This window comes from Rhinatrema bivittatum, chromosome 1 (genome assembly GCF_901001135.1).
Source record: "Rhinatrema bivittatum chromosome 1, aRhiBiv1.1, whole genome shotgun sequence".
Classification (NCBI taxonomy): domain Eukaryota; kingdom Metazoa; phylum Chordata; class Amphibia; order Gymnophiona; family Rhinatrematidae; genus Rhinatrema; species Rhinatrema bivittatum.
Genome location: NC_042615.1, coordinates 179,883,114 through 179,901,441, shown reverse-complemented (window position 1 = coordinate 179,901,441; position 18,328 = coordinate 179,883,114). Strand labels below are relative to the sequence as shown.

The window sequence follows — 18,328 nt, the reverse complement described above, 5'->3', positions numbered from 1 at the left end:
TTTTAGGGATAAGGTGAAAGAGGTCATGGCGCAGCTGAAAGATCAGCATGATACTCTTAAGCAACTCTCCGCCAGCCCCTCTGAAGACCCTTCTACAGCCAGGAAGTCCTCCAGGCCGGGCTCTCGCAAGCCCTTTTACCAGTCGAGGAAGTACTTTCTTCAGGCTGCCCATGCCCACCCGCCTCGGTCCAGCCGTAGAGGTCGTGGCCGGCAGCAGCGAGTTCCGAAGGCCCAACCAGACCCCAACAGGCCCCCATCCCCCATCGCCTGGTAACATGCCTACCTGGTGCGAAGGTGGCATACCTCACGTGTCACCTAGATAGGATTTTAGACAGTGCTGGGGAGGAGCTGGCTGTCATGGTACATGTGGGCACCAACAACATAGGAAAATGTGGGAGGGAGGTTCTGGAAGCCAAATTTAGGCTCTTAGGTTGAAAGCTTAAATCCAGAATCTCCAGGGTTGCATTCTCTGAAATGCTCCCTGTTCCACGCGCAGGTCCCTAGAGGCAGGCAGAGCTCCAGAGTCTCAATGCGAGGATGAGACAATGGTGCAAGGAAGAGGGATTCAGTTTTGTAAAGAACTGGGGAACCTTTTGGTGAAGGGGGGGAGTCTTTTCTGAAGGGATGGGCTCCACCTTAACCAAGGTAGAACCAGACTGCTGGCACTAACCTTTAAAAAGGTTATAAACTAGAACAAAGGGAAAAGCCGACAGTCGCTCAGCAGCGCATAGTTCAGAGGGAGGTATCTTCAAAGGATACTAAGACTGCATTAGAATTAGGGCTTCCCGACAGTGAGGTTCCAATAATAAGAAAAGTAGTCCAAGTGCCTGTAACTAAAAACTCACCTGAGCTAAAAAAATTCTAACTTATCCCTATCAATTAAAAAGCAGAATGAATATACAAACAAAAAACAAACTTTGAAATGTTTGTATGCTAATGCCAGAAGTCTAAAAAGTAAGATGGGAGAATTAGAATGTAAAGCAGTGAATGATGACATAGACTTAATTGGCATCTCAGAGACATGGTGGAAGGAGGATAACCAATGGGACAGTGCTATACTGGGCTACAAATTATACTGCAGTGACAGAGAGGAGCACCCGGGAGGCGGTATGGCGCTCTATGTCCGAGATGGCATAGAGTCCAACAGGATAAACATCCTACACGAGACTAAATGCACAACTGAATCTTTATGGGTAGAAATCCCTTGTGTGTTGGGGAAGACTATAGTGATAGGAATATACTACCGTCCACCTGGTCAAGATGGTGAGACTGACAGTGAAATGCTAAAAGAAATTAGGGAAGCTATCCAAATTGGTAGTGTGGAAATAATGGGAGATTTCAGTTATCCCAATATTGCCTGGGTAAATGTATCATCGGGACATGCTAGAGAGATAAAGTTCCTGGATGAAATGTACCTGCTATTAAGTTCACTTAGAGAATAGCCACTGCCATTAGCAATGGTTACATGGAATAGACTTAGTTTTTGGGTACTTGCCAGGTTCTTATGGCCTGGATTGGCCACTGTTGGAAACAGGATGCTGGGCTTGATGGACCCTTGGTCTGACCCAGTATGGCATTTTCTTATGTTCTTCTTACCTGAAAAAGACTTTGAGTTTTTGCTTTCACAGCAAGCTTCTTTTCAAATTCTCTCTTTGCCTTCTTTATCAATGTTTTGCATCTGACTTGCCAGTGCTTATGGTGTTTCCTATTTTCTTCATTTGGATCCCTTTTCCATTTCTTGAAAAATGTTATTTTAGATCTTATAGCTTTTTTCACCTCACCTTTTAACCATGCTTGTAGTCATTTAGCCTTCCTTCCACCTTTTCTAATCGTGGAATACATCTAGTCTGGGCTTCCAAGATGATATTTTTAAACAATGTCCATGCTTGAGCTAAACTCTTTTGCAATTTCTCCTTTCAGTTTTTCTTAACCATTTTTCAGATTTTAGCATAGTCACCTTTTTGAAAGCTAAATGCTCTCGCAGTAAATTTTTTTTTTTTTTGCGCTCCATCCATTTAAGTCAAATTTGATAATAATGTGATCTCTAATACCAAGTGGCTCCAACACTGTTACGTCTCACACGAAATCCTGTGTTTCCCTAAGGACTAGGTCTAAAATACTTTCCCTTCTTGTTGGTTCTTATACCAGCTGTGCCATGAAGCAGTCATTTATTTTATCTGTGAACCTTACTTCTCTAGAATGTCCTGATGTAACAGTCACCCAGTCAATAATGGGGTAATAGAAATCACCCATTATTACTGTGTTGCTGACTTTTAGTTTTCCTAATTTCTTTTAGCATTTCATTATCTATTTGTTCATTCTGGCCAGGTGGACGGTAATACACCCTCCACTACTACTTTATTTCCTTTTTCATCTGGAATTTCTATCCATAAAGATTCAACATTGCATTTTGCTTCCTGCAGAACTTTTATCCTGTTTGACTCAATCCTCTCTTTAACATATAGTGCCACTCCTCCACCAATTTGATCCTTCCTATCATTTCGATATAATTTGTATCCTGGTATCACAGTGGTCCATTGGTTATCCTCCTTCTACCAGTTCTCTAAGATGCCAATTATATCTACCTCTTCATCCAGTGCTATACACTCTAACTCTCTCATCCTATTCCTTAGACTTGTAGCATTTGTATACAGACATTTCAAAGTATTTTATTTCTCTGTATTAACAATCTGCTCATCAGTTGACAAGGATAATTTGGAATCTTTTTGCAAAAGCACTAGGTCCACTTTGGCATTTATTGCAACCTTTCTACTGGATGTCCCTGTTCTCTTATTATCCTTCAAAGATACATCATTCCGAACCATGAGCTTCTGTGCGACTGTCTGTTTTTACCCATCATCTAGTTTAAAAGCTGTGCTATCTCCTTTTTAAAGGTTAGTGCCTGGTTGCACTCTGGTTAAGATGGAGCCCATCCTTTTGCAAGAGCCCCCCTCCCTTCCCCAAAATGAAGCCCAGTTCCTAACAAACCTAAAACCATCTTCCCTGCATCATTGTCTCATCTTCGCATTGAGACTCTGGAGCTCTGCCTTCCTCTGGGATCCTGCACATAGAATGGGAGGCATTTCTGAGAATGCAATCCTGGAATTTTTGGATTTCAGTTTTCTACCTAAAGCCCTAAATGTGGCTTCCAGAACCTTCCTCCTGCACTTTTCTATGTCATTGGTACCCACATGTACCAAGACAGCCAGCACCTCACCAGCACTATCTAAAATCCTATCTATGTGATGCATGAGGTCCACCACCTTTGCCTCAGGTAGGCAAGTTACCAAGCGATCCTCATGTCCACCAGCCACCCAGCTATCAACTTTTCTAATAATTGAATCACCAACTATAACGGCTGTCCTAACCCTTCCTCACTGGGCACATGCCCCTGGAGACCTATCCTTAGTGTGAGAGGATACATCATCATCTTGAGGGCAGGTCCTAGCTACAGGATTGCTTCCTGCCTCATCAAGTTGATGCTCTCCTTCCAGGTGACCTTTCTTCCCCAAAGCAGCACAGGGGCTACCAGATTGGAGGTGGGACTTCTCTACCATGTCCCTGAAGGTCTCCTCTATATACTTTTCTGTCTCCCTTAGCTCCTCCAGGTCTGCCACTTTAACCTCAAGAGATCAGACTCGCTCTCTGAAGGCTTAGAGCTTTTTGCACTTAGTGCACATATACAATCTCTTGCCAAGTGGGAGATGATCATAAATGTGGCACTCAGTGCAAAATACTGAAAAGCCTTCCTCTCATTGTTGGACTACTTCCTGCATTATAATTCTGTTGATTTGTTATCGAGTTAAAATTTCTAAGGGAGCAGGGATGTAAAGCTAACCTAAAGTACTTTGTCTATAGATTTATGTTATATTTGTCTGGCAATGATCCTCAAACACTACAATTTATCTACCTATATCTTCCTAGTTATCCACTTTATTGACTCTTGTTTTGAATTAAATTCCTTCTGCATAAAATCTGTAGCAAATTATTCCCTCCAAGCACAATTATTATGTAAAATAAAAACAGATAAGGTCTAGTAAACAAATAAGGTATAGCAAGGAAGTTTGAGGTGCAGCGCGTGCTGCCAGTTCTCTTCTGCTGCAAGGAGTACTGTGCCTCTGGAATCTGGGGCTGTGGATTTCGAAGCCCGGCTTGCTCGCTGTGACCTCTGGAGTTCTCTCCCGGGGGCTGCTGGGAACGGTATGCAGATGAGCATTCCGGTCTTCTGCTGCAAGGGGTACGGGGCCTCTGGAACCTGGGGCTTTGGAGTTCAAAGCCTGGATTGCTCGTTGTGACCTGGAGACCAGGACCAGATGAGCCTTCTGGTCCTGTAAACGCTGAAAAAGAGCTTTTATCCACCAAAAACATAATCTCCTGTTCATTGACTGGCTTATTGTTTTTCTCCCTTTTTTTGTTGGAGATAACTTTTAACCAAAGATTCCCACATGTGATTGGTCATCTTTCTTGTCCTCTGAAAAAGCAAAGTTGATTGTCTGTGGTAAGTGTTCTTCAAGGACAGCAGGTTTAACCCAGTCACACATAACATCCCTCCTTTCCTTCTGCATTTATATATATTTTTATGCTAGAATATGACTGGGCTTTGTGAAATGGTAGTTGTGTGGAAATTCCCACACATGCTCAGAAATGCTTTTGCTAAAGGCCCTCCGAGATGCTTGGCGTCCTGTATCATCTAATGATTTCACCCATATCTATGGCTGGTTTATCAGGTTGTCTTCGGAGAACACTTGTTAGAAATAAGTAACTATGTTTCATTTCCCTTGAAGAGCTCAGCTTTCTGCTTATGGCAAAATTATGTTGTGCTATAATTTTTTTTTTTAATGCAAATTGGTCCAAACTTGATAGCATACAGAAAACTTGGGTTCAACTCCTTCAGTCTACTGGGTCTTGGACAGGCAGCAGTTATAACCCCCAAAGCAAAAGTAGGTCCTAGTCATCGCATAACAGTGACACCTAATCGTTGACTAAAGAGCATATTTGGGATAAGTTCCAGGGGGACCTGCTATCTGTACCCCTTAGCTAGAGGGTTGTTACTACTGGGTGTATGCTAAAGAAGAGAGAGATTAAAAATGATACAAAATACCCAAGTAACCACAGATGACGGCCTATGCCAACACTTGAGGGTTTGGCATTTCTTCATTGTCAGTAATAGCAATGAGCAAGAATGGATTCTATTCCAAATGAACTGGAAATTTTACATTAGGAGGTTTACCAGCATAAAAAAGAAATTTGTAGTTTGTGCAAAGTATTTATTTGAAAAATATCATTCATATCCTGGGTTCTTCTGTAGGTATATCATCTTATATCAGCTGACATTGTTTTTGTCATTAATATTATATGAGCATTAATTTATGATTATGCAAATGTTTTCACAGGCCCCCCTCACAACTGGGTTAAAGATTTTATACTGACAATTTCCATAGTGATAGGTGTTGGAGGTTGCTGGTTTGCATACACCCAGAACAAGACTTCAAAAGAGCATATTACTCAAATGATGAGAGACTTGGAAAGCCTCCAGAAAGCAGAGCAGAGCCTTCTTGAACTACAAGAAAGGTAGGATGGTTTCAAAAGATGTAAGGCAGTGGCTTCCAAACCTGTCCTTGTGACTGTTTGGATTTTGAGGATATCGACAGTAAATATCCATTTCATAAATTGCATATATTTCATATCCATTGTATGCATATATATCATTTGCATGTTCCTTGTGGATATTCTAAATGCCAAACTAGCAGTAGAATCAGTACTGCTAGTAGTTTCCAAACCTGTGCAAGGGTCTGTCAGCTTCTCTGTAACTTGTATGTTAAATATTAAATCTGCAAAGATATAAAAATAGTACTGTATAATGACAGTAAATTGTAACAAATTTCGAAGAAATTAACTCTTTGTGCCAGCTTTCACATTTTAGGAAAATGATCTGTATGTAGGTTGTCTGCTGCCGTGTAAGGGACCAACAAAAATATTAGATGGAAATGGGAAGAGTGTAGGAAGCGTAATGGGCTGATCCATTGACAATGGGGAGGACTGGTGCAATTTCTAGGAAGGAGCAGACAAACAAAAGAGAAAGAGGTAGAACAACAACTTGGAAAGTCGCATGTACAAATGTTTTACCCAACAAACACTTTGAACTAGAAGACACCATGGTGGACCAGGATATTTATATGGTTGCAGTACCTGAATCTTGATTCAGGAATAATTAGGATTGGGAAGTGAATATACCAGGATATACTTTTTAAAAAAAAGAACAGGATAAGCAAAAAAAAAAGTGGGCGGACGAGTAGCTTTATATGTTAGGGACAAAGTAAAACAAATAGAGATACTAATTGAGCAAGGGGCAACGGAATTTTGTGGCTTGCCTTGAGCAGCCTTTAAGAGCATAATTATTACTACTTAATGTTTCTGTACTGTTAAAACATATAACACAGTGCCGTACAGACACACAAAATACAGTCCTTGCTCATTGGAGCTTTTAGTCTTGATGAGAAAAACAGACAAATAATTTTTAGTAATCACTTAAGCGAACCAAGTGCTAAATTTTAGGCACCTGGGTGACTTGGCTTCAGTAATTTTTCCAGCCCTAAAATATCATGTTCTTACTTTAACTGTACTATACATCAACTTGTCTGACAGACGTCCGGAAATCTTTCCCTAACTAATGCATAGCTGACAACTTTTAAAAAGTTGGGGAAAGGGAGAGAGTGAATGTGGGGAGAAGAGTGAATGCTGGAGTGAAAGCATGAGGTGAGAAGCAGAGTTGAGAGGGAAGGGATAGGAGAGCATGTGCATGTCACAGGTTTCTCTTCCTCTTAGAGGTAGGGAAATCCTACGCACAGGGCACATGAACTACTTAAGATTAATATATTCCATGTTTTCCATAGCTAACATCAAGACTTCCTTCATTATGTAAGTGAATTACTCTGCTTCACTGCTACATTAGTTGCAGTGGTTACCCATGCTCCTTCCTTCAGGGTGAGGCCAACTTTCAAGAGTTATTTTCCCCATGTGTCTCTTACAAGCAGTAAGAAAAATGGACAATTTTTTTCAAGGTCTGCAGAAAGCCTACAGTACTAATCGCTTGGCCGCCATGACACAAGAAAGAGGTAGATGTAGATATGATGAAAACCATCCAAAGGGTAACTCGTCAAAGTGAGGTACTGTTTAATGGGGTATGGGGATTCCTAAATATAGCAGATTTAAATGGGAAAGTGGTAGCTGCTGGATTAAGTAGAAATAGGGGGACACTGCATACCATATACAAAGTCTTTCTCAAGCAACTAGGTGATAAGTCCAATTATTGTGAGTCATCACTGGACCAGGTACTGACATATGGAGATAGAATCACGGCAGTTATAAGAGCATAACATTTGCAAGACTAGGTCAAACCAAAGGTCCATCAAATCCAGTATCATGTTCCCAACAGTGGACAATCTAGGCCACAAGAACCTGGCAGAATCCCAAAAGGTAAATAGATTCCATGCTGCTTATCCCAGAGATAAGCAGTGGATTTCCACAAGTCTACCTTAATAAGGGTTTATGGAATTTTTCTCCAGGAACTTGTCCAAACCTTTTTTTAAACCCAGCTACACTAACAGCTTTCACTATAGCTTCTGGCAGCAAATTCCAGAGTATTATTATATGTTGGGTAAAAAAATAAATTCTCCTATTTGTTTTAAATGTACTACTTAGTAATTTCATTACATGTCCTCTAGTCTTTATACTTTTTGAAAAAGTAAACCGATTTGCGATAACCTGTTCCATTCTTTTCAATTGACCTCTATCATATCTCCCCTCAGCTGTCTCTTCTCCAAGCTGAAGAGCCCTAACATCTTCAGCCTTTCCTCATAGGGGAATCATTCCATACCTTTTATCATTTTAGTCACCCTTCTCTCTACCTTTTCTAATTCTAGATCTTTTTTGAGAGATGGTGAGCAGAATTACATACAGTATTAAAGATGAGGTTGCACAATGGAGCAATAGAGAGCCATTAAAATATTCTCTATTTATTCTCCTTTCCTTTCCTAATAATTCCTAGCATTCCATTTGCTTTGATGGCTGCTGCCACATACTGAGCAGAGGATTTCAACATGTTATCCATGATGATGCCTAGATCCTTCTCCTAATGTGTAATTTTGCATTGTGTAGCTGTAATTTAGATTGTTCTTCTGTACATGCATCACTTTGCACTTGTCCACATTAAAGGTCATCTCCATTTGCATGCCCAGTCTCCCAGTCTTGCAACATCCTCTTGCAAGTTCTCACAATCCTCTTGGGATTTAAAAAACTTTGAATAATTTTGTATCATCTGCAGATTTGATATCCTCACTTGTTCCCATTTCCAGGTCATTTATAAATAAATTTACAGTGGTCCCAGAGCAGATCCCTGGGGCACTCCACAAGTCACCTTTTTCCATTGGGAAAATTGACCATTTAGCTCTACTCTCTGTTTTCTGTCTTTTAACCAGTTCCCAGTACACAACAGGACATTGTTTCCTATCCCATGGCTTTTTAATTTCCTCCGAAGTCTCTCATGATGGAGTTTGTCAAACGCTTTCTGGAAATCCAGATACACAATATTGGCTGGCTTACCTTTATCCACATGTTTATTTACACCTTCAAAAAGATATATCAGACTGGTGAGGCAAGAATTCCCTTGACTAAATCCATTGTGGCTTTGGTCCATTAAAATATGACACTTTGTTCAGTAATTTTGTTCTTTGTAATAGTTTCTGCCATTTTGCCTGGCACTGACATCACTTCTCTGTAGCTTCCTGAATCATTTCCGGAGCCCTTTTTAAAAATTGGCACCCTCCAATCTTCAGGTATCTTAGAATTTACAAATTGCTAATAGTATGTCTGCAATATCATTTTTCATTTTTCATTACTCTGGGATGTAGACCATTTTGTTCCAGGTGATTTGCCACTCTTTAGTTTGTCTGTTTGCCTTATTACAACTTCCCAAGTTCACTGAGATTTGTTTCACATCCTCTGGGTTATAACCTTTAAACCATTCCTTATCGGCCCCAGACAAGTGGGTTTTTCTCCCATATTAGCAGATGGAGACAGAGAAGAAAAGCTTTACTGTACTGTTAATCATAAGACAGTGTGCCATATGCTCAGTATTTTCTGTCTCCAGCAAAATGGTAGATGTGGAAAACCTGCAGTAGAAATGATTTATTCCCAGAGGTGCTAGGTCATGTTTTGGGACTCTCCCCCTAATAGAGTTGGGACGAGCAGGGAGTCTGTGACCCTAATTTGTTTGTACCTGTCCCTGCGGAGGATTTGATAGACAGTGGTGCTGGCTTCCTCATTCCCTGATCTCTTCTGGATCCCTCCTATCCACTGATAGAAGCCTTCTTCAGGAAAGTATTCTTTTTTTTTTTTTTAAGCTGTCTGTGTTATTTAGAGGGGTTTGGGTCTCTTTAAGAAGCTAAACAAACAACAACGGCAACAACAACAAAAAAACAGCTAAGAACAGGAATCAAACGGCAGGGCTTTCCTGTGCTTTGGACAGGAGGGGAAGGTTGCTGACAATCCTGCTGTTGGTACGGGCGGTTTGATATCTGTTCTTTGCAACGGAGAGAGAGGAATCTGGCATAGGCAGGTTTATGCTGTTCCTGCTGCATGGCAGTCATGGCATGGCTGCTCCCAAGGAGAGCGGAAGGTACAGTTCATCGTGTGCAAATAGTAAGGTCACGATCTCTTGCTCGGGCCTGTACAGCACTTATTCAGGTAGAGATGAGTGCTGCTCCAGTGCTTCTTTTGCAGCTACAGACATTTAGAGAGCAGAATGAAGAAGCAGCAGCTGCTTCTTTTATGATTCTGGCTCTGCAGGATAATGAGCAGGGTGGGAAGAGCAGCCATTTTGACCACTTCCCAAGTGGTTCAGGGGGATTTGGGGAAGGGTTATATGGCCTCCAATTTTAACCCCTTTAATAGGGAGGTGGATAAAGTGTCAGCATGCTAAAGCAGGGGGGGAGGAGGTGGCCTCTAATATGCAGAACTTCAGGGAAGAGGGTGATGTAGAGCCTTTCTTCCTCGGCAAGTTGTGCTTCTGATGTAGAAGGCATTTTTTTTAGTGGAAAAAAAAAGTTTGCACAGGTCTCATTTGAAGAGGGCTCTTTTGGAGAGTCTAGTGCCTCCATCCCACAATTTTGTTTTGCAGATGATGCAAAATTGTTCAGAGTAGTTAAATCACAAGCAGATTTTGATAAATTGCAGGAAGACCTTGTGAGGCTGGAAAATTGGGCATCCAAATGGCAGATGAAATTTAATGTGGATAAGTGCAAGGTGATGCATATAGGGAAAAGGAACCCATGCTATAGTTACACAATGTTAGGTTCCATATTAGGAGCTACCACCCAAGAAAGAGATCTAGGTGTCATAGTGGATAACACATTGAAATCGTCGGTTCAGTGTGCTGCGGCAGTCAAAAAAGCAAACAGAATGTTGGGAATTATTAGGAAGGGAATGGTGAATAAAACGGAAAATGTCATAATGCCTCTGTATCGCTCCATGGTGAGACCGCACCTTGAATACTGTGTACAATTCTGGTCGCCGCATCTCAAAAAAGATATAATTGCGATGGAGAAGGTACAAAGGAAGGGCTACCAAAATGATAAGGGGAATGGAACAGCTTCCCTATGAGGAAAGACTAAAGAGGTTAGGACTTTTCAGCTTGGAGAAGAGACGGCTGAGGGGGGATATGATAGAGGTGTTTAAAATCATGAGAGGTCTAGAACGGGTAGATGTGAATCAGTTATTTACTCTTTCGGATAGTAGAAAGACTAGGGGGCACTCCATGAAGTTAGCATGTGGCACATTTAAAACTAATCGGAGAAAGTTCTTTTTTACTCAATGCACAATTAAACTCTGGAATTTGTTGCCAGAGGATGTGGTTATTGCAGTTAGTATAACTGTGTTTAAAAAAGGATTGGATAAGTTCTTGGAGGCGAAGTCCATTACCTGCTATTAATTAAGTTGACTTAGAAAATAGCCACTGCTATTACTAGCAACGGTAACATGGAATAGACTTAGTTTTTGGGTACTTGCCAGGTTCTTATGGCCTGGATTGGCCACTGTTGGAAACAGGATGCTGGGCTTGATGGACCCTTGGTTTGACCCTGTATGGCATGTTCCCGTGTTCTTAAGAGGAGGTGGCTGGAGGCAAACCTGGCTCTTGACTTAGAATCTGAGCTTCTTGAGGAAGATTTGCGTGAGGTCTTCCTGCAGTTCTTCTAGAAGGTGGTGGTAGCAACAGAGAATATTCTGTTTCTGAGGAGATGTTCTGAAGGAGATATGTCTTTTTTTACAGGATTTGTTGCCCACCATGTTGATACAGGTTCTGCCAGAAGTGGACATTAGGGAGACTAGGGTTGAGCCAGAGCAGGAAAGAGAGGTGTAAAGGGGTCCCGTTCATGTCCTTCTGTTTTCACCACACTGTTGTGGCCTTTCCGGTAGATTTTCAAAGGAGTTATGCATGTAAACTTAACATTCTGTTATAGTAGTTTACATGTGTAAAACCAAGCTTTAAGTGTGCAATTTTTTTTTAAATCAGGCTCTCAGTTTTTATGCAGTGGAATGCTGGTCTAAAGGTAAATGGAGCCATGGATAATTTATATCATCTACTGGCTGTTAAAGGATCTCAATATAGGAAGACTAAAAAGAAAAATCAAAAACATTTTTGAGGTTTCAGCTTAGCCCTGTAAGTGTCTGTGTGTGGCAGTTTTTATTGCCCAAGCAGGTTTATAGTGGGTTCAGCATATTCCGGTGGCAGGCTCTGAGTAAACTCTCTCAGAGAGGAAGGCAGAACAACTTGGTGCTGGATTAGCTTTTATTACTGAGGCCTTGCATGATATGCTGCATGCAGCATCCAGGAATGTGGTGTCCATGATCTTGGTTAGGCACTTACCCTACTAATGCATTTGGACAGCAGACAATACAGTTGGGTTACCTCCCCTTTAGAGGAAAACTGCATTTCAGGGTAGAAGCTTGAGAAGATGGTGAAACACCAGCGAGTGGTCTAGGGTTCATAAGTGGGCGGAGAACATGCCTAAGTATTCCTGCAACTCTTTTCCCAGTAAGTATAAGCTCTGAGAGGCTAGGCTTTATTGTCCTGAGAAAAAGGCTTTTCACAGTGACAGTATCCTATAAGGTCTTGGTCCTTTCGTGGAATCCAAGGGAATTATTTGGGAGACTACAGGCTCTATCTCAAGGAGCTTAAGGACTTCCAATGAGTCTGTTAGCATATAGGGACTCTGTTGTCCCTGTTTTATGACATGTGAAAGAAGATATTGTAGCATTGGACCAGAGATCTTTTAATTTATAAAGGACAGTTATGGCTAAGATCTTGCTTGCTCAGTTGTTGAAGCCTTTATGTTCTCTACTTGCGCTTCCAGGTTCTCTGGAATTGGGTCCACCGCATTCAGTAGAAGCAAACACTTCAGCGAGATCCATAAAGAGCAGCTGGGGGATCAGAATCATAAGGCATATAGAGCAGGTGGACCATTCAGAGAAAACGGCAAAAGTTCCTCAGGTTTGTGGTGAGAGGGAAACTTTTTCAATTTCAAGCACGTCCATTTGGACTTGAAACAGACCCTCATATGTTTTCCATAGTGATGATTATAGCAGCTGCAGCTTTGTGCAAAGACTGTATTCTGGAGCAGCCTTATTTGGGTGACTTGCTTACTTGGGCAAAGGCAAGGGCCACTTGCCAACAGTCCATGCAAACTACTGTGGAGGTTGCAGGCTGTGAGTCGGGTTGTAAATTTTACCAAGAGCAAACTGGTTCCATCACAGAGTTTGGAATATTGGTGGGCAGGGGAGCATGTTTCGAGACCAGCCTAGGCAAGGTGTTCCTTACTTTGGACTTGGTATTAAAACTACAAGGGCTGTTTCATCATTTGTTCCATCTGAGGAATCCTAGAACCTGGGATTTTCTTCAAATCCTCGGCTCCATGGCATCTATGTTGGATTTGATTCCTTGGACGTTAGCACACATGCAGCATTTCCAGAGGGTCTGTTGTGGTGGAGGACTTTGAAGTCATGTTGCCTCTATCTAGGGAAGCCAGATTGAGTCCATCCTGGTGGCACTTGCAGGACAATTTGTCCAAAGGCATGGAGGTGAACATTCCAAATTGGTTCGTGTTAGCCGTGGATGCAAATGTGACAGGATAGGGAACCATTTACCAAGGGCAGATGGTGCAGGGCCTGTGGATAGCAGTGAAAGCCTTGTGGTTCATCAGTTGTCTGCAAACACAAGCAATCAGGAAAGTGCTGATGTTCTTTCTTCCAATAGTCCACAACAGGGCAGCGAGATATTTATCTGACAGTGTGACAACAGGGTCACACATCTACAGGTAAGAGGGCACCAAGAGCCCGGCAGTCTCCTTGGAGATCACAGAGTTGTTCCATTTATCAGAGCAACTCATATGGCTGGGGGTGGAGATTTTCTTAGCAGGCGCACACTGTATCCCGTAGAGTGGAAGTTGGTGCATGAAGTGCTGTCATTAATCAGCACAGCATGGGGAGCCCCTCAGTTGGATTTCAGGGTGACGAGGCTGAATGCTGAAGCCCCAAGTTTCTTCAGTCTAAGACAGGAGGCAGGTTGAGAACTTGATGCACTGTTTCAGCTATTATTCATGTTTCCTCCTTTGATAGGCAGGTTAGTCAGGCACATAGGAAAACATAGAGGCTGGATGATCCTAGTGGCTCTAAAATGGCCCAGTCAATCATGATTTGCAGATCTGGTGATTCTAAAGTTAAATGGTCCTTTAAGGCCTGCTGTATCAGATTTTCTTGTAGCAGATGGATTGCTTTTGTCTCGCAGCCCAGCCCTTGAAAGGAGAAGATTGAGAATGAAAGGTTATTTGGAGAAAAGTTTAACAATGCTTCAAGCTAGGAAGCCTTTGATGTCTCTTGCATACGTGTGGGTTTGGAAGGTTTTTGAAGCCTGGTGTCTGGAATCAGCCTGCTTCAGGCCTCAGTTACTCAGATCCTGTTCTTTTTGCAGAGAGAATTACAGAAAGGACTAGCCTTGAACTCTTTTAAGGTGCAAGTTACGGCTTTGACGTGTTTCAGAGGGAAAGTGCCTAAGATTTCATTGGCCTCTTTTCTGGATGTAGTGAGAATTCTCAATGGAATATGGCGCGAGTGTTCCTCAATTCGGCGGTTGGTTCTGCTGTGGAATCTTAATTTAGTTCTGAGGTCCTTGTGTAACTCCCCGTTTGTACTGTTGAGATGTGCATTATTGAAAGCCCTTCTCTGAGGACGGTCTTTTTGATGTCTGTTTGCTTGGCAAGGCATATTTCAGAGTTTCAGGCTTTGTCATGTAGGATTCCCTTCCTTCAGTTTTTGGAGGATAGGGTTTTGATTTAAATTACATCCTTTTTATAGAAGGTGTTTTTTCATTACACTTGAGCTCATCCATGGAATTACCTGCAAATTGAAATCATCATCTTCTCATGCCAGGGAACTTCATATTTTGGATGTTCACAGAGATATTTCCTGAGATATTTAAAAATCAACAAAAGCTTTCGCAAGTCGGATCATCTGTTTGTGCTATTTCGTGGTCACAACAAAGGGGAAAAGGCATCAAAAGCATATATTCCTAGGTAAATTAGAGGGGTGATAGCCTCTACCTACCTACAGGTTCCAGTAGGCCTTTACGCTCATTTCACTAGGGCTGAATGTCAGTTGGTGTAGCTGCAGAATATCTGCAAGGCAGTGATTGGGTCTTCTTTATACGCTTTCACCAAGCATTATAGGCTAGATGTCTGGGCTCCAAATTCAGCTGAGTTTTGTGAGAATGTGCTGTGAGCAGATCTTTAAGGTTTCCACTTAGTTTAGGGAAGCTTGGATACACCCCACTTATCTGGACTGATCCAGGGACGATAAGAAAGGAAACATTGATTCTTACCTGCTAATTTTCTTTCCTTGAGTCGCACAGATCAATCCAGAATCTTGCCCTGTATTTCTGAAGACTGCTCTTGTCTCTGTGCATATATAGATCAGAGTTTTGATTTATTTCCTCTTGTTGGAGGGGGGTCTTCAGTTCGATTTGCGGTGACCAATGGTTTACCTTTTTTCTGTTTAAACATGAGGAGGATTATTGGTTTGTTTTTAGCTTGTTTATAGTTTATATTGAGCGACTATAGGTGGCACACTGTCATGTGTACTAACAGTACAGCAAAACTTTTCTTGTGTCTCCATCAGCTGCTAGGGGAGAAAAACCCCCTTGTCTGGACTGATCTGTTGAACTTGAGGAAATAAAATTAGCAGGTAAGAACTATTTTTTCCTTTCTGACTTGGGTATCTTCTTTAGATTGTCCTCAGTAAAGACTGAAGCATAGAATTATTTTAGTCTCTCTGCTATGACCTTGCCTTCTCTAAGTGTCCCTTATACCCCTTGATCATCTGCTCCAGCTGACTCCCTCACAGGGTTTTTACTTTGAATGTACCTGCACAAGGTTTTATTATGAGTTCTTGCTTCCATGGCAAGATTTTTTTCAAATGCTCTTTGCCTTTCTTATCGGTGCTTTGTATCTAACTTGCCAGTGCTTATGCTGTTTCCTGGTTTTTTTCTTTCAGATCCCTTTTTCATTTTTTGAAAGATGTTCTTTTAGTTATAATAGTGTCTCTCACCTCACCTATAACCATGCCAGTAGTCATTTAGCTTTCTTTCCATCTTTTGTAATGCATGGAATACATCTGGTCTGAGCTTCCAAGATGGTACTTTTAAAAAAGTGCCAGGCCTACTGTAAACTCTTAACTTTGGCATCTGTTCTTTTCAGTGTTTTCCTAAACATAAGAAATAAAGAACTTATCCAAACCTTTTTTGAACCCAGCTACACTAGCTACACTAACCACATCCTCTGGCAACAAATTCCAGAGCTTTATTGTGCGTTGAGTAAAAAAGAATTGTCTCCGATTAGTCTTAAATGTGCTACTTGCTAACTTCGTGGAATGCCCCTTAGTCCTTCTATTATTCTAAAATGTAAATAACTGAGTCACATCTACTTGTTCAAGACCTCTCATGATCTTGAAGACCTCTATCATATCCCCCCTCAGCTGTCTCTTCTCCGAGCTGAACAGCCCTAACCTCTTCAGCCTTTCCTCATAGGGGAGCTGTTCCATCCCCTTTATTGTTTTGGTTGCCCTTCTCTATGCCTTCTCCATCGCAACTATATCTTTTTTGAGATGTGGCGATTAGAATTGTACACAGTATTCAAGGTGCGGTCTCACCATGGAGCGATATAGAGGCATTATGACATTTTCCGTTTTATTAACCATTCCCTTCCTAATAATTCCTAACATTCTGTTTGCTTTTTTTCACTGCTGCAGCACACTGAGCTGATGATTTTAAAGTATTATCCACTATGATGCCTAGATCTTTTTCCTGGGTGGTAGCTCCTAATATGGCACCTAATATCATGTAACTACAGCAAGGGTTATTTTTCCCTATATGCAACACCTTGCACTTGTCCACATTAAATTTCATCTGCCATTTGGACGCCCAATCTTCCAGTCTTGCAAGGTCCTCCTGTAATGTATCACAATCCGCTTGTGATTTAACTATTCTGAATAATTTTGTATCATCCGCAAATTTGATTACCTCACTCATTGTATTCCTTTCCAGATCATTTATATATATATATATATATATTGAAAAGCACCGGTCCAAGTACAGATCCCTGAGGCACTCCACAGTTGACCCTTTTCCACTGAGAAAATTGACCATTTAATCCTACTTTTTGGTTCCTGTCTTTTAACCAGTTTGTAATCCATGAAAGGACATCGCCTCCTATCCCATGACTTTTTAGTTTTCTTAGAAGCCTCTCATGAGGGACTTTGTCAAACGCCTTCTGAAAATCCAAATACACTACATCTACTGGTTCACCTTTATCCACATTAACCCCTTCAAAAAAATGAAGCAGATTTGTTAGGCAAGACTTCCCTTGGGTAAATCCATGTTGACTGTGTTCCATTAAATCATGCCTTCTATATGCTCTACGATTTTGATCTTGAGAATAGATTCCACTATTTTTCCTGGCACTGAAGTCAGGCTCACATTTTCTTCACTTTATCATAGTTTCCCTTTTGAAAGTTAAATGCTATCATAATAGATTTCTTTACTGTCCTCCTTCCATTTATTAAGTCAGATTTGATCATGTTAAGATCATTGCTGCCAAGTGCCCCCAAAACAGTTACCCCTCGCACCAGATCCCTTGGTGGAATCTTGGGGTCCAAAGTTGTGCAGCTCGTGGTTTTTACATATGCGAACATTTGTGTGTACATATGTACTTGTATTTTATAACTTGCGCATATCCTTATTATAAATTATAAAATACAGTAGCAATTTTACAAGTACCGCTCATTGTTGGCACTTCTATAATGTGTTATCTATTGTAATCAATTACTATTACTTTGTGCCTTTTTGTAAACCGTTGTGATGGTAAATAACTTAACGACGGTATAGAAAAGATTTTAAATAATTTAAAAAAAATCCCTATTCGTGAGTATATGGGCATGCGCGAGCAATTTTCAAAATTATCCTCCCTGTGCATAGTCCCTTGAACTATATTGCACTATTTATATTTAAGCCATATTTTATTATTTATACAATGCACCTTATTTTAGCAATATTATGTAACTATTGTAATCTATTGGACTGTTTATCTATACTTAATGAGTAGCTTACACTACAGTTACTATGTTGTACTGTTTCAGCAGTTCTATTTACAACACGCTTTAAACTCCTTGGCTAGAAAGGCATGTCATGAATGATGACTATGATAGATACACTGAATCAGAGCCAAACTATACTAGAACAAGGTCATAGATTTCAGAAAAGCAAAGTTTAAGACAATAAATTACCATCTTAAAGCCTGGTCAGGCATAAAGGATCTAAGAGCTACAGCAGAGCTATGGAAGAAATAACAAGTAGTAAGAGCATGCAGAAGCATGGCTTTAGGAATTCTTTTCAGCATAGATTTATAAAATGGGTGCGGGGAAGTATAGGTGGATTGTATGGGAGCGTAGAAAGACTGTATAAATGTGGGGATAGTATAGGATTATGTGTAAGATTTGGTATGTGGATGGGTTTTTGTGCATTTAGAGAGTTGTGGGATCCTGACTGGGTAATATGTTTGTGTTTCTGGGTTTTGGTAAGTATTCTCGCTGCTGCATTTTCAATTAACTGGAGAGGTTTGATAAAATTATATGGAAGACCTATGAATAGCACATTACAGTAATCGAGGGTGGTTAGGATTAAAGATTTTAATACTGTTCTAAAGTAGTTTGAATCTAATTGGTTTTA

The 18,328-nt window shown here is 41.0% G+C and overlaps 1 protein-coding gene across 1 annotated transcript in view; it reads left to right on the top strand.

The window, feature by feature from the left end:
* Positions 1 to 18,328, top strand: part of STIM2 (stromal interaction molecule 2) — a 288,103-nt gene that overhangs the window by 223,475 nt on the left and 46,300 nt on the right. The window contains exon 6 of the mRNA XM_029589743.1: positions 5,394 to 5,571. Within this exon, the coding sequence (XP_029445603.1) occupies positions 5,394 to 5,571 (178 nt within the window). The remainder of the gene's footprint in view (positions 1 to 5,393; positions 5,572 to 18,328) is intronic.